General features: G+C 32.1%; 1 protein-coding gene across 3 annotated transcripts in view; it reads right to left on the bottom strand.

Moving 5' to 3' along the window:
* Positions 1 to 14,862, bottom strand: part of LOC136043528 (glycine dehydrogenase (decarboxylating), mitochondrial-like) — an 80,803-nt gene that overhangs the window by 19,744 nt on the left and 46,197 nt on the right. For all 3 annotated transcript variants that reach the window (XM_065728448.1, XM_065728450.1, XM_065728449.1), the window contains 3 exons: positions 11,950 to 12,036; positions 9,494 to 9,670; positions 317 to 579 (listed from right to left, as the gene is read on the bottom strand). In XM_065728448.1, coding sequence (XP_065584520.1) covers positions 317 to 579; positions 9,494 to 9,670; positions 11,950 to 12,036 — 527 coding nt within the window. The remainder of the gene's footprint in view (positions 1 to 316; positions 580 to 9,493; positions 9,671 to 11,949; positions 12,037 to 14,862) is intronic.

Here is a 14,862-nt window from a genome sequence, read left to right on the forward strand (position 1 = left end):
TACACATTAGTTTATTTTAGGGTAAGAGGGTCCAACTTAGAAAAACCGAAAGAAAAGAATGATACTAAAAATGTATGAAATTACAAAAGGAAATGGTAAAACCTTGACATTTGGCTGAAGGAGGCAGCTACGAAGCTTCAGCTCCTCCTAAGCACATGGCAATCTCAAACAAAGAAATGTTATTAATAAAATAAGTATTGACAATTCCTTGTTTAAGTAATTAACCTTACAAAAAACTTATGAAGAATGCATAGGTAGGAAGAAGAAGAAAAAAAACAAAAAATAACTCAAGTGCCCAAATTAAATCTTTACTTACACTCCAATCGGACCGACTCCAGGGCCCCCACCACCATGAGGAATACAAAATGTTTTGTGGAGATTCAAATGGGAGACGTCGGCTCCAAAGTCACCAGGTCGGCAAAGACCAACTTGGGCGCTCATATTTGCTCCGTCTAAGTAGACTTGACCTCCCCTCTCATGTATTGCAGAACATACTTCTTGAACTGTCTCTTCAAAAACGCCACTAGTTGATGGATAGGTGATCATCAAACAAGCTAAATTGTTTGCGTATTTATCGGCCTAAAATATGATAAATAAGATAATGGTTTCACCATACAGAATTACAAAAAATGTAATCATCTCGAGATTTTGGATGGGGAGGAAGGAGATAATGCTAGATTTGTTTGACTTACTAGATTTCATTATAGATACGGTTAACTACTTTTCATCTTTAAAGTTGTGGTGGCGGATCAGATGATTGGATCTACTTTTCACTGTTCACATCAGCTTGGTCAAAAATCCCTAGAAAGATATGATGTTCAACCAAGGGTCTATGAGCTAAACGCTCCAGATAGCAGATAAGGAGAAGAAAAATAAGAATAGTTCAGTATAGAAAATAAGGGAAACAAAAACAAATACAGTGTACGTTCAGCTTAGCAAATAAGGGAAAAAAAATAAATATAGCATACCTTCAGTAGGCTATAGCAAATAAAGGAAAGAAAAATAAATATAGTACACGTTCGGTATAGTAAATAAGGGAAACAAAAATAAGTATAGTATACGTTCAGCATAGCAAATAAGGGAATCAAAATAAACAAAATCGTCAAGCAAAACTGTTTGCATACTTATCAGCCTGAAAAATAATTGCCAAGTCAAAAATTTCGTTCAAAGAAGGAAAAATCCTCGTTGACGAGTTAATAAGAGGGATGCTTCAATTGAAGAATTAACAGTAGTTCCAAAATTAAGGAGAAATTTATTTAGATATCTTACTCGAGTTCATTTTTTAAATATGGAATTGATTTTTATCAAGCACTCTTATCAGCATAAATTTTTAGCAAGATAAAATGATAAGGTAATTGTTGCACGGCGTCACTAGATTGTCCCTTCACAGTGCCACAATGGCTTTTACAATACTATAGGCAGCCCAATAGGTAAATTGCCTAGGTAAAGAGCGATGTGAACACAATGTATTATTTATTTTTTGGTTTTAGACTATATATATATATATATATATATATATATATATATATATATATATATATATATATATATATATATATATATATATATATATATATATATATATATATATATATATAAGATATATATATATATATATATATATATATATATATATATATATATATATATATATATATATATATATATATATATATATATATATATATATATATCTATATATATAAAAATAAGTTGTCTGTGTGTGGATCTGTGGATCTGTGGATCAGGTGACGTCACCTGAAAAAACTGGATCAGGTGACGTCAAAACTGAAAAAACTAAAAAAAGGCAAAAACTACAAAAAAAACTAAAAACTAATAAAAAAAATAAAAAAGCTAAAAAACTAAAAAAACTAAAAAAAGGCAAAAACTAAAAAAAAAACTAAAAACTAATAAAAAAGCTAAAAAACTAAAAAAACTAAAAAAAGGCAAAAACTACAAAAAAAAACTAAAAACTAATAAAAAAAATAAAAAAGGTAAAAAACTAAAAAAACTAAAAAAAGGTAAAAAACTAAAAAAACTAAAAACTAAAAAAAAACTAAAAAAAAAGGAAAAAACTGAAAAATAAGCTAAAATAAAGGTAAAAACCAATAAAAAACTAAAAAAAAAAAACTGAAAAAACTAAAAAAAGGCAAAAACTACAAAAAAAAACTAAAAACTAATAAAAAAAGTAAAAAAGCTAAAAAACTAAAAAAACTAAAAAAACTAAAAAAAGGTAAAAAAATAAAAAAAATAAAAAATAAAAAAAAAACTAAAAAAAAGGAAAAAACTGAAAAATAAGCTAAAATAAAGGTAAAAACCAATAAAAAACTAAAAAGAAAAAAAGGAAAAAAACTAAAAAAAATTTTCATCTAAAAAACTAAAAAAAACTAAAAAAGGTAAAAACTAAAAGAACTAAAAAAGAAAAAAATAAATGACGACACTCAAAGAGAAAGCGACCAGGACAAAAGGAATGTTCGATTAGCAATCAGCAAAGCACCGGGACACAGGGAGTATAAATGACGACCAGGACATAAGTAAAAAAAAAAACTAACAAAACTAAAAAGAAGGTAAAAACTACAAAAAAACTAAAAAGAAAAAAACTAAAAAAAGGCAAAAACTACAAAAAAAACTAAAAACTAATAAAAAAGCTAAAAAACTAAAAAAACTAAAAAAAGGCAAAAACTACAAAAAAAACTAAAAACTAATAAAAAAAATAAAAAAGCTAAAAAACTAAAAAAACTAAAAAAACTAAAAAAAGGTAAAAAGCTAAAAAAACTAAAAACTAAAAAAAAGGAAAAAACTGAAAAATAAGCTAAAATAAAGGTAAAAACCAATAAAAAACTAAAAAAAAACTGAAAAAACTAAAAAATGGCAAAAACTACAAAAAAAACTAAAAACTAATAAAAAAAGTAAAAAAGCTAAAAAACTAAAAAAAATAAAAAAACTAAAAAAAGGTAAAAAACTAAAAAAAAATAAAAAAAAACTAAAAAAAGGAAAAAACTGAAAAATAAGCTAAAATAAAGGTAAAAACCAATAAAAAACTAAAAAGAAAAAAAGGAAAAAACTAAAAAAAATTTTCATCTAAAAAACTAAAAAAAACTAAAAAAGGTAAAAACTAAAAGAACTAAAAAAGAAAAAAATAAATGACGACACTCAAAGAGAAAGCGACCAGGACAAAAGGAATGTTCGATTAGCAATCAACAAAGCACCGGGACACAGGGAGTATAAATGACGACCAGGACATAAGTAAAAAAAAAAACTAACAAAACTAAAAAGAAGGTAAAAACTACAAAAAAACTAAAAAGAAAAAAACTAAAAACTAATAAAAAAACTAAAAAATCTAAAAATCTAAATAAACTAAAAAAGAAAAAAAAAGAAAAAAATAAAGGAGAAAAACAAAACTAAAAAACGAATGTATATACAGACTGGGACACCGGGATACAAATGACGACCGGGACACAGGGAATATAAATGACGACCGGGACACAGGGACACAACTACAACGGGGACACCGGGGGAAACAGGGGGATATAAATGACGACCGGGACACCGGGACAGGGAATGGTCGATTAGCAATCACCATCAACAAAGCTCAAGGGCAATCATTAGAATCATGAGGTATAGATCTGAATACAGATTGTTTTCCCATGGACCATTATATGTTGCATGTTCAAGAGTCGGTAAACCTGACAATCTATTTATATGCAAAGACAATGGGACAGCAAAGAATGTTGTATATTCGCAAGTTTTACGTAGTTAAAACCATATATATATATATATATATATATATATATATATATATATATATATATATATATATATATATATATATATATATATATACATATATATATATCTATATTCACAGGTGGGACATAGGGACACAACTACAATGGCACGTAACTATTATGGCGCGTAACGACTTACGCGCGAGGGGGGCTTGGGGGGGGGGTTGCGAAGCGCCCCCACCAACTAGGTGTTGGGGTGGCGCGAAGCGCCACCCCAACAGCTAGTATATATATATATATATATATATATATATATATATATATATATATATATATATATATATATATATATATATATATATATATATATATATATATATATATATATATATATATATATATATATATATATATATATATATATATATATATATATATATATATATATATATATATATATATATCATGAAAAGAGAAATCACCAATGCAACAGCACAAACACAAAAAAAAAGAAAAAAAAAAAGAGAGAGACAGAAGGAGAAAAGGAAGACTGTTTTCCTAAATTAGTGATTAATATAGACCAGCACTTGAATGAGGCCTTAACCCTACTCATCCATACAATCACATAGGTCAAACAGCATAGCCACACACAATCAACCATAAAGAATAATCCATGGACAGGCAGTCATGTCGTCAATAAGTATAAGTCGTCATTTACCAAACAATAGAAAAAATGATATAGACAAATAATTCAGAGGCAACACCCAACATAAGGGCTCATCAGGAGAATAGTAAGTACCCATGTTAAGAAAACAACTCCCACCTCACAATACGCAGACAAACCACCGTTAACAAAATCTGGATGAAGCCCTGCTATACATTACCCCAGCCCCCCTAATGTGCAAACACACATGCCCTAAGGGCAAATAAGGTTTTTATAGGTAGGGTGGTCGTATAAAATTCGAAAGGAGCTAATTGGATTGGAAATCAGAAGTTCTAGTTCCCTTTTTAAGACTCAAAGTGATCAGATGGCAGTATCCCCCACAAACGTATATTTTCTGAAATTGCATCTGATAGAAATTTTGAGATAGCCACCTGTTCAAAAAATAGTCCCCAGGAGTCTGGAGGAAAGGGCTTTAAGTTATGCCCCAAAGCCATATAAAGTTTTTTTTAGAAGAGGCTCATTTGATTGGAAATTCATACTTATAGTTCCCTTTTAAAAGTGATAAGGGGAAGCTAGCCTCCCCTCTCTCTGACATCCTTTTTTTTCCAAACGAATCCAATCGAAATTGTGAGATAGCCATTTTTTTCACAATAGTCCAAAGAGCATATAACAATGTCTTTAGGGTGGACACAACCCCCCCCCCCAGAGCCCAGGGCAGGGGTTGTAAGCTATCTCCATGGCATATAAGGTTTTCACAAAACGGTTGGTCATATAAACTTTGGATCGGAGGGGCATATTTGATTGGAAGTTGGAAGTCCTAGTTTCCTTTTTAAGAGTCAAAAGTAAATGGACGGCAACCCCCCCCCCCCCTTACCCCAAAGCCTTTCACTCCCCAAAACACATCCAATCAAAATTTTAAGAGATCTATTCTGTTCAGAATTGTCGAAAAATCCAGTAATTATATCTTTGAGAATGTATCAAGGTGGAGCTTTTAAGAAATATTTAGGCAGATGTTGAACTAAATCAAAACAAACCATGAACATGTGGATTTTCTAAAAGGTGACAAAGTAATATTACAAGAACGGCTTAAATTATTAAGCTAGACCTTTAAGGATAAATTGTGGCGGATTTTTAACTAGCCAGAAGGCACTATGTACAGCTACAGTTACTGTAACTCATGGGGCTAAGGTCCTAAGGTGAAACTTGTAGGGCACATTTTAGGGGGAGTTTCAATTAAACGAAAAAACTATAAGCATGCAGGTTAAGCAATATCATAGGTAGCGCCGCTCCCTAATAGCTAGAAATATTATTGAAACATTTAAAGGGTCTAATTCAATTCAAAATTAAAAGTTCTATGACCAATTTTAAGAGTAAAAAGAAATTGGAGGAGGAGCCCTTCTCCCAATTCATTCATTTTCCAAGCACATCCAGTCAAAATTTTGAGACTGTCATTTTGTTCAGCATAGTAGGACAATCCAGCAACTAAGTCTCTAGTAATATTGGGTATATCAATCTCCCACAACTATGCAATTGACTCATTATGCTTTAAAACTAAATGTTGCTTTAAAATATATCAGAGGGCATTGTGTTTATGGTTGCCAATAAGAAACCTCAGCAATATGTCAAGACTGACTGGGGGTATGAAGTTGAATCTTTTGGTGATACTACTATTACTACATCTGCTCTTACAATTTAAATAAATCAAAACAGTATAAGTGTATCCAGGTTGTCAATGAGCATGGATAGAATGTTTTGGGAATGATAATAAGTTTTATTTTTCAGGTCAACTTGAATACCATTTGTGTCCAGATTAAAGTTGTTGAAAACTTTTCTCCAAAATACAAATAGCAAGCCAAACTATGGATTTTTATACAAAAAAAAAAGCGAAAAGACATGAAATGTTTTTTTTCCATGAAAAAGACTATGTCAATTAAAAAAGATCACAAATTTATTTTAAAAACTTTTTCCACGAAACCAGTTTTCAAAGAAAAGTAAAGAGCTCTATTTAACCAAATATAAGCAGAAATAAATTCAGATAATCTTCCAAGCGTAAAACTTCCACAAATCACCATCCATAAATAAATGGAATCCAAAACATAAATTACAATAAATAACCAAGTCAAACTCAAAACGAGCGAAAGTTAACATGAGTAAGGCTGAGCACCCCATGCCTTCTCAAGACCAGAACATATTTTGCACTTTACTGAAAAAAAAATACTGTGGATTGTCAGTTTAATACACATATACTTATATTTACTCCTTAAAGTTTTGATAATTTTGTATCTATTAAAGTAAAAAAGTGAAAATATTTATAATGTATTTTGTTTTTAGTAAAGTGCAGATTATATTCTGGTCTTGAAAAGGCATGGGGGTTGTCAGCACTACTAATGTCATGTTAATCATGTTATTCGGTTATTCATTGTAATTTCTGTTCGTTCCGGGTTCCATTTATTTATTGATGGTATTTTGTGTTAGTTCTAGACTTGGATTGAATTTATTTCTACTCCTTTTTGGCTTAATGAAGCTCTTTACTTTTATTTTAAAAAATGTTTTGTGGAAAAATAAATTAATCACTGCAAAAAATCGTCTGAACCAATAGAAAAACACCGAAAATTTCAGTAGCGGTTTACCAACATCCAATATTTGAACAACCAAGAAATTGAATGCTAAAGATGTGGCAAGAATGAACCAGCTAAAAGTTCCAATTTTCACTTTTCAATTTTTATGAGGCTAAAATCAAACAGTTCGTGGTAACGAACTGTAGTAAGGAGCGACCCGGCTCAATAGTAACCAAAACTCTAAAAAAAAATTGGTACCAATAGCTACATCAAAAGAATCGCATTTTAATGCTGATTTTAAATAAATAAGTTTCATCAAGTTTAGTCTTACCCATCAAAAGTTACGAGCCTGAGAAAATTTGCGTTATTTTAGACAATAGGGGGAAACACCCCCTAAAAATCATAGAATCTTAACGAAAATCACACCATCAGATTCAGCGTATCAGAGAACTCTGCTGTAGAAGTTTCAAGCTCCTATCTACAAAAATGCGGAATTTTATATTTTTTGCCAGAAGGCAGATCACGGATGCGTGTTTATTTGTTTTTTGTTTTTTTTTTCAGGGGTGATCGTATCGACCCAGTAGTCCTAGAATGTTGCGAGAGAGCTCATTCTAACGGAAATAAAAAGTTCTAGTGCCCTTTATAAGTGACCAAAAAAATTAGAGGGCACCTAGGCCCCCTCCCACGCTAACTATTTTCCCAAAGTCATTGGATCAAAATTCTGAGATACCCATTTTATTCAGCATAGTCGAAAAACCTTATAACTATGTCTTTGGGTACGACTTACTCCCCCACAGTCCCCGTGAGAGGGGTTACAAGTTCAAAACTTTGACCAGTGCTTACATATAGTAATGGTTATTGGGAAGTGTACAGGCGTTTTCAGGAGGATTTTTTGGTTGGAGACAGGGGTTGAGAAGAGAGGGATATGCTGGGGGAACTTTCCATCGAAGACTTTGTCATGGGGGAAGAAAATTTCCATGAAGAGAGCGCAGGATTTACTAGCATTACTTAAAAAAAAAAACAATGAAAAAATAAATATGAAAAGATTTTTTTCAGCTGGAAGTAAGCAGCAGCATTAAAACTTAAAACGAAAAGAAATTATTACCCATATGAGGGACTCACCTCCTCCTAATACCTCGCTCTTTACGCTAAAGTATCTTTAGTAATAATAACTATTTATTCTGCGGCTTTTGTGATTCAGGGGTCATTCTTAATGAATTAGGACAAAATTTAAGCTTTAGTGTAAAGAGCGAGGTACTGACGAGGGGGTGAACCCCCTCATATATGTGATAAAAACATGAAAATACACAAGTTCTTTACGTAAGCTAATTTATAAGTTACGTATATCTTTTACTTATAAAAAGATTCACAAAAAATTAAAAGTTCTAGTTGCCTTTTTAATTAACCGAAAATCGGAGGGAAACTAGGCTTCCTCCCCCGCTCTTCTTTTCTCAAAATCATTCGATCAAAATTATGAGAAAGCCATTTAGCCAAAAAAAATAAATATACAAATTTCGTTTTAATTATTCCTCTGCGGAGAGCCAAAATCAAAACATGCATTGATTCAAAACCGTTCAGAAATTAAATAAAAAAACAAGTTTTTTTAAATGAAAGTAAGTAGCGACATTAAAGCTTAAAACGAACAGAAATTACTCCGTATATGAAAGGGGCTTTTCCTTCTCAACCCCCCGCTCTTTACGCTAAAGTTTTTTACTGTTTTAAAATGTAGAGTTAAGAGAAAGAGTCAACCCCCCTGTTTAAAGACATGTCCAAAGATTAACGGTTAAAAAGGAATTCTTACAGTGAATTTATAAGTACAATCAAGAACTTGTTCGTTGCTCATGGTTTTTTTCTTTTATGTCAACCTAATTATTTAATTTTTTTCAAAAAGTACATATGTATATAAAATAAATATTCAAGGAATAAATTGGCATTCATATGTCTATGGTAGCATTACAGTAGTCATAATACTATACAAAAACATATTTCAGAGTTTATTCACCAATAAAAACAAAATTAAAATACAATATTCTTATTCCCCCTCGAAAGGGTCCATGGCCAAGGATACAAGGGGGGTAGTGACGCCCATGTCTGCTAACACCATATCTAGAAAGTATCATATAGTAGGTCCACTGAGCAGGACTTTAGGGGACTTGCTTGCATTTTTCTGACACCAAAAGATTTCGGTGATTCTGCAAATATTTCTAAAGGGCAGTCAATCCAAGCTGTGGGTAAAGTGGGTATTACTGCGGCATTGACGGTTTAATTTGCAAGTGTTAATGGAAAAAACTGCGTCATTTTAATGGATATAACAAGTTATATGTCAATCTTTTCCTTTCTTATTATCTTATTTGCTATATGCCTTTGATTCAATATAAAGAATGAAATGGCTGAAAAGTGGCGAGTTTTCCCTAATCCAGTTTTATTGATCTGCATAAACTTAATATTTGTACGGATAGCATAAGGCTTTTATAGATTTAATTTCACATAGTAACAAAAAATAGTAAAAAAGAAAAGAAAGAAAAGAAAAAGAAATAGCTTACCAAAGGAATCATAGAATGAACAAGTGATAAATCTTTGTTTTCTAGGCTTTTGATGTACCGCATTATCTGTGTTTCTGAGTGGTGAGAGTTGAAAACCTTTTGCGTAAGAAAAGGGCTTGTTCTGGCAAACGGTCCATTTGAAATGTGACGACCTAACACATCCTTCTTCGAACTGATCTGTAAAATCCATCAGCGTTTTATTCATTTTGAAGTAATATTCTTTAGATATTCAGTAAACTCAAAAATAACGAACGAAATAGGCTACTGGATGAAATTATCCTCTATGGATAAGATCCCTGAATCTCAACATCTATTATTTTCTGCATCATCGGAATTCCATCTCGCAAAAAAAAAAGCTTAAATATTGTTTTGTTTTGAGTTTTGCGAGCATACTGGACCTAGCTAAAGAAAACTGGGCTTTATTCTTATGTTCTCTATAATAATAACAATAATAAAAAAATAAAAAATATGCCTGTTGGATGGGTGAATTGTTAGGTTTATTGCCCTTTTGTAGTAAGCTTACTATATGATTGTTTATTTGAGAAACAAATCAATAAAACAAAAATTGTAGCTGTAGAAAACTGCAGTAAAATTAAAAGTTGTTGCTATAAGTAAAAAAGTTAGCTGTCTTTCAAAAAGAAGGATTAAGAGCTTCTTGAAAAGAGATTGTTCCATTAAAATTCGATTATAACTTACTCAAGTATAACATAGCATACTATATTATATTCTATTTGAGAAACTACACAATAAAACAAAAACAGTAGCTATAAGAAGCTGTAGCAAAGTTAAATAGTTGTTACTATGAGTTTAAAAGTTAGCTGCTCCTTGAAAAGAAAAATTAAAACTTTCTCAAAAAGATAAATTGTTGAAATAAAATTCAATTTTAACTTACTCAATTGTAAGATAGCTTTTAATATTATATTTTATTTGAGAAACAAATCAAAAAAACAAAAAACTGCAGCTCTAGAAAACTGCAGTAAAGTTAAAAAGTTGTTGCTACGAGTTAGAAAGTTAGCTGTCTTTCGAAAAGAACGGTAAAAAGCCTCTCAAATAGAAAAGTTGTAGCATTGAAATTCAATAAGTTTTACACAAACATGCAGCAGAATCTATATGAAATAAAAGACCTCAGTAATGTCAAATAACTTTGGAATTCAGGTGTTAAGCTTCTGATTCAAAGCAGACGAAATGCTTAAGGAACTTTGGTACTATTTACATAATTATTCATGTGAATTAAGAAGTCATTTTACCAGTATCTGTCCCAACCTTTTCTTTTTTACTTTGGGAACGTGGTTTCACTTGGAAACTACAGAATTTATGAAAAATTCATTTACAGAATGTATACTAGTTCTATTTTGTATCTTCTAATTAATAATAACCTGTTTCTAACGTGTTCTTCTGTGCAGGTCTATTTCATACTTTTAGTGAGGCATACGAAAAAGTCTCCGCCGGTTGAAATTCTCACAAGATCTATCTTTTCTTTATTGTCTCTCAAATTCCTTAGTCAACCGGTTGGCAAATATATCTTAAAAATATAATTCATACGTAAATACATATATACATATTTTCGAATCTCCATACTATCATATACTGGATCACAAAGCGCAAATGACATCATTTTACGATATACTCTAACTAAGAAATAACTTACCATGCTTCAAATAAATAATCTTCTAACAAAAGTAACCGCAACTCCAGCGGACCGCAGGAGAAATCAAGATCCATACTAAGAAACGGGAGGAAACAAGGAAAGGAACTGTAAACACAGATGCAGACAGACCTTACCTAACCTGGGTTGTAACGATAAATTTGTGCAGCGGTATGGACGTTCCTTGCCTAATTGTCAAGTTTGAAAAACTGACCACTTAAGGATCAGCTCTTTTCAATACTCTACTGTAATATGGAATAGTTTACCTGGGAGCAAAAAAATAAATTGAAAAGAAAAATCATGAGAAATTTCATGCAAATATCATGCCAGGTTTTTTAAAAGGAGATGTCAAATGGTATTTGAATGGTTCAGTATAAATAATCTATACAAAAGAATTTCAAGATATAGCGTAAAAAAGGTGCTGAAGATGAAAAGTTACAATTTTGCTGAGAACAATGGACGAAAGCAAAGTAAATCGATTTGGCTTGCTGTTACTATGTAAGAAAATAAAATATTTTTCGAGACCTTTAAAAACTGATGAAACATCTCAGCCAGCATAGGAGTTGAACACGGTTTGCGAATTAAATGAAAAACGCTTGAGTATCAGCCTTGGCATCAACTCTTAACACGTCATGATCAAAGCAATTACTGATCCCCGCATTACAGTCTGAGTAAAATTTATATAGGCATACTGAATACTCCATACGATCCGGTAGCACTAAGTCGAACAAAAAAAAACACGTCGTCACTACTACATTTTAGATTTTTCTTTTTTTTTACCATTGGCATATTTTGATATAAAAAAGGGTACCTCATCAGCTATTGTTTCGGCGCCAAACACCCAAAGAAGGTCATTTACATCTTCTTCTGTTACAGTCTCGTCCAGGGAAACTCCTATCTGAAATACAAAGAGTTTTATGGAATTATTTGTTTACTAATAAATACAAAGCATAAATAAATTTTATAAGAGCTTACACACGAAAACATGCATATTAACATACACGACAGTAGATCATTTTACCAAGCTATGATTCTCAAGAAACTCGTTCTTATGCTTGTAAACAAAGTTAAAACTCTACCGCTTACACAACTTGTGTGGTTTACACAGAAATATTGTGAATGTATTAAATCATTCATAATTTCATAACTTGTGAATATTACATTGAGAAGGGAGAGCAATCAGTTTGTGCAAAAAAGAATGTTAGACTAATTTTGCCAATCCATCCAAAATTATTTTGGATGGATCTGTATGACCTTACTTTCTGATCTTTCCTTGGAGTTTCGCAACATAATCTTAAGCAGAATCATTTTTTTCTTAGCTTTCTATTTTCTTTACTTCTGTTTTAACATTTTGTCTTAATTCTTTTTTCCTTCAAAATCATTTTTTTTTCTCGACGTTTCAGTTGCTGGGTCTTTTTTACAAGGACAACTAGCAGGTTCAAGGCCTATTTTGCAATATTTCAATAAGGTCGCTGAAAACTTGTCCACTAAAATATATATAGATACATATATATCTATATATATATATAAATAAGTTGTCTGTGTGTGTGTGTGTCGAGTGACGTCATGTTTTTGTGTCGACTGACGTCATGTTTGTCGACTGACGTCATTTTAAGGATTGAGCTGTATGCGTCATGAAGTTGTTTGTCGACTGACGTCATGTTTGTCAACTGATGAAATTACATACCGGGACACCGGGACACAAATTACGACCGGGACACAGGGAATATAAATGACGACCGGGAACCTCAAAGAGAAATTACAGACTGGGACACCCGGACAAAAATCACGACTGGGACACAGGGAATATAAATGACGACCGGGACACAGGAACACAACTACAACGGGGACACAGGATATATAAATGACGACGGGGACACAGGATATATAAATGACGACCGGGACACAGGGATTGTTCGAATAGAAATTACAGACCGGGACACCGGGACACAAATGGCGACCGGGACATCGGGACACAGGGAATATAAATGACGACCGGGACACTCAAAGAGAAATTACAAACTGGGACACCGGGACACAAATGACGACCGGGACACAGGGAATATAAATGACGACCGGGACACAGGGACACATCATTAGAATAATGAGGTATAGATCTGAATACGGATTGTTTTTCCCATGGACAATTATATGTTGCATGTTCAAGAGTCAGTAAAACTGACAATCTATTTATATGCATAGACAATGCGACAGCGAAGAATGTTGTATATTCGCATGTTTTACGTAGTTAAAAACATATATACATATCTATCTCTATTCACAGGTGGGACACAGGGACACAACTACAATGGCGCGTAACTAATATGGCGCGTAACGACTTATGCGCGCAGGGGGGCACGAAGCGCCCCACCAACTAGGTGTTGGGGTGGCGCGAAGCGCCACCCCAGCCAGTATATATACTCGTTGTATATACCCAACAGCTAGTATATATATATATATATATATATATATATATATATATATATATATATATATATATATATATATATATATATATATATATATATATATATATATATATATATATATATATATATATATATATATATATATATATATATATATATATATATATATATATATATATATATATATATATATATATATATATATATATATATATATGACTTTCTGTTTAACCCCTTGTTTCTAAATCATATACAATATATTTTAAAATACTGTGCAAACCCAAGTTCACAGAGATACGATTTCACGCCAGAAAGGCCGTTTTCTAGTTTCTGGCATACTTTGTCCATTATTACCGCAAATTCCTGTGCCATGACGGTGAATCCATTGTTTCCAATTTTGTTGTTTGTTTTTTAACAAATAAAATGAGTCGAGTATGCGAATAGCTTTGCGTTTCTGCTTTATCCACTCCACGCAAGCCATTTCGAGCCAGAAGAAAGTTGCTGTGTTAACCCAGGGTAAACCAGGGTTGCTTAACAGAGGTTCTATCGGATCCTAGGGCTCTAGGATCCTGGGATTCTAGAAGTTTCGTGAGGAAGAGTGAGCTACTGTGAAACCATGGGAACTACGATGGAAAAAATATGAAAAAAAGAAAAAAAAACTATGAAAGAAAAATTGAAACATCTAATATATTTTACGGACTTCATTTATGAGAAGTTTCATTTGTTTGAAAAAATAGTTAAAAACAGTGCCATTATAGTGTTACGACTAAAATTACGAAAAGAGATCCACGTAACGAGTAATGTGTCTTAAAGCCCAAAGTTGTGAAAAGAGATTTTTCAGGAAAAAAGAATATTCAATCCCCTAGTGCCTAGAAAATTGAAATAATAAACAGGTGGTTGTCACTGATGAAATTATGGCACATTGGAAACAATTTTTAAACACGGAATAGAAAAATGGCAAATATATGAGTAGAATTAAGGGAAAAGAACAGGGGCGTAATTTGTTATGGGACAGGGTGACAACTACCCCTCCCAGACCTTGTATTCCCCCCCCCCAGGCTGAAAGTATACTGAAAAGCTTGTCAAAATAAGATAAGCCTGCATAATTCAAGCATGAGCAGAAGCAGGATAGTTTTCATTAGAGTATCTCTGCCTTTATGGTACTATATGGCTCATTTTTCATGAGCCATATAATTAACTTTTGATTTGTAATTTTCACTTGATTTGGGAAAATTGGCACCAAACTGGATCCCCCCCCAGGAATTAGACCAAATTACACCATTGGAAAAGAACTT

This window comes from Artemia franciscana, unplaced genomic scaffold (genome assembly GCF_032884065.1).
Source record: "Artemia franciscana unplaced genomic scaffold, ASM3288406v1 Scaffold_698, whole genome shotgun sequence".
In the NCBI taxonomy this organism is placed as follows: Eukaryota; Metazoa; Arthropoda; class Branchiopoda; order Anostraca; family Artemiidae; genus Artemia; species Artemia franciscana.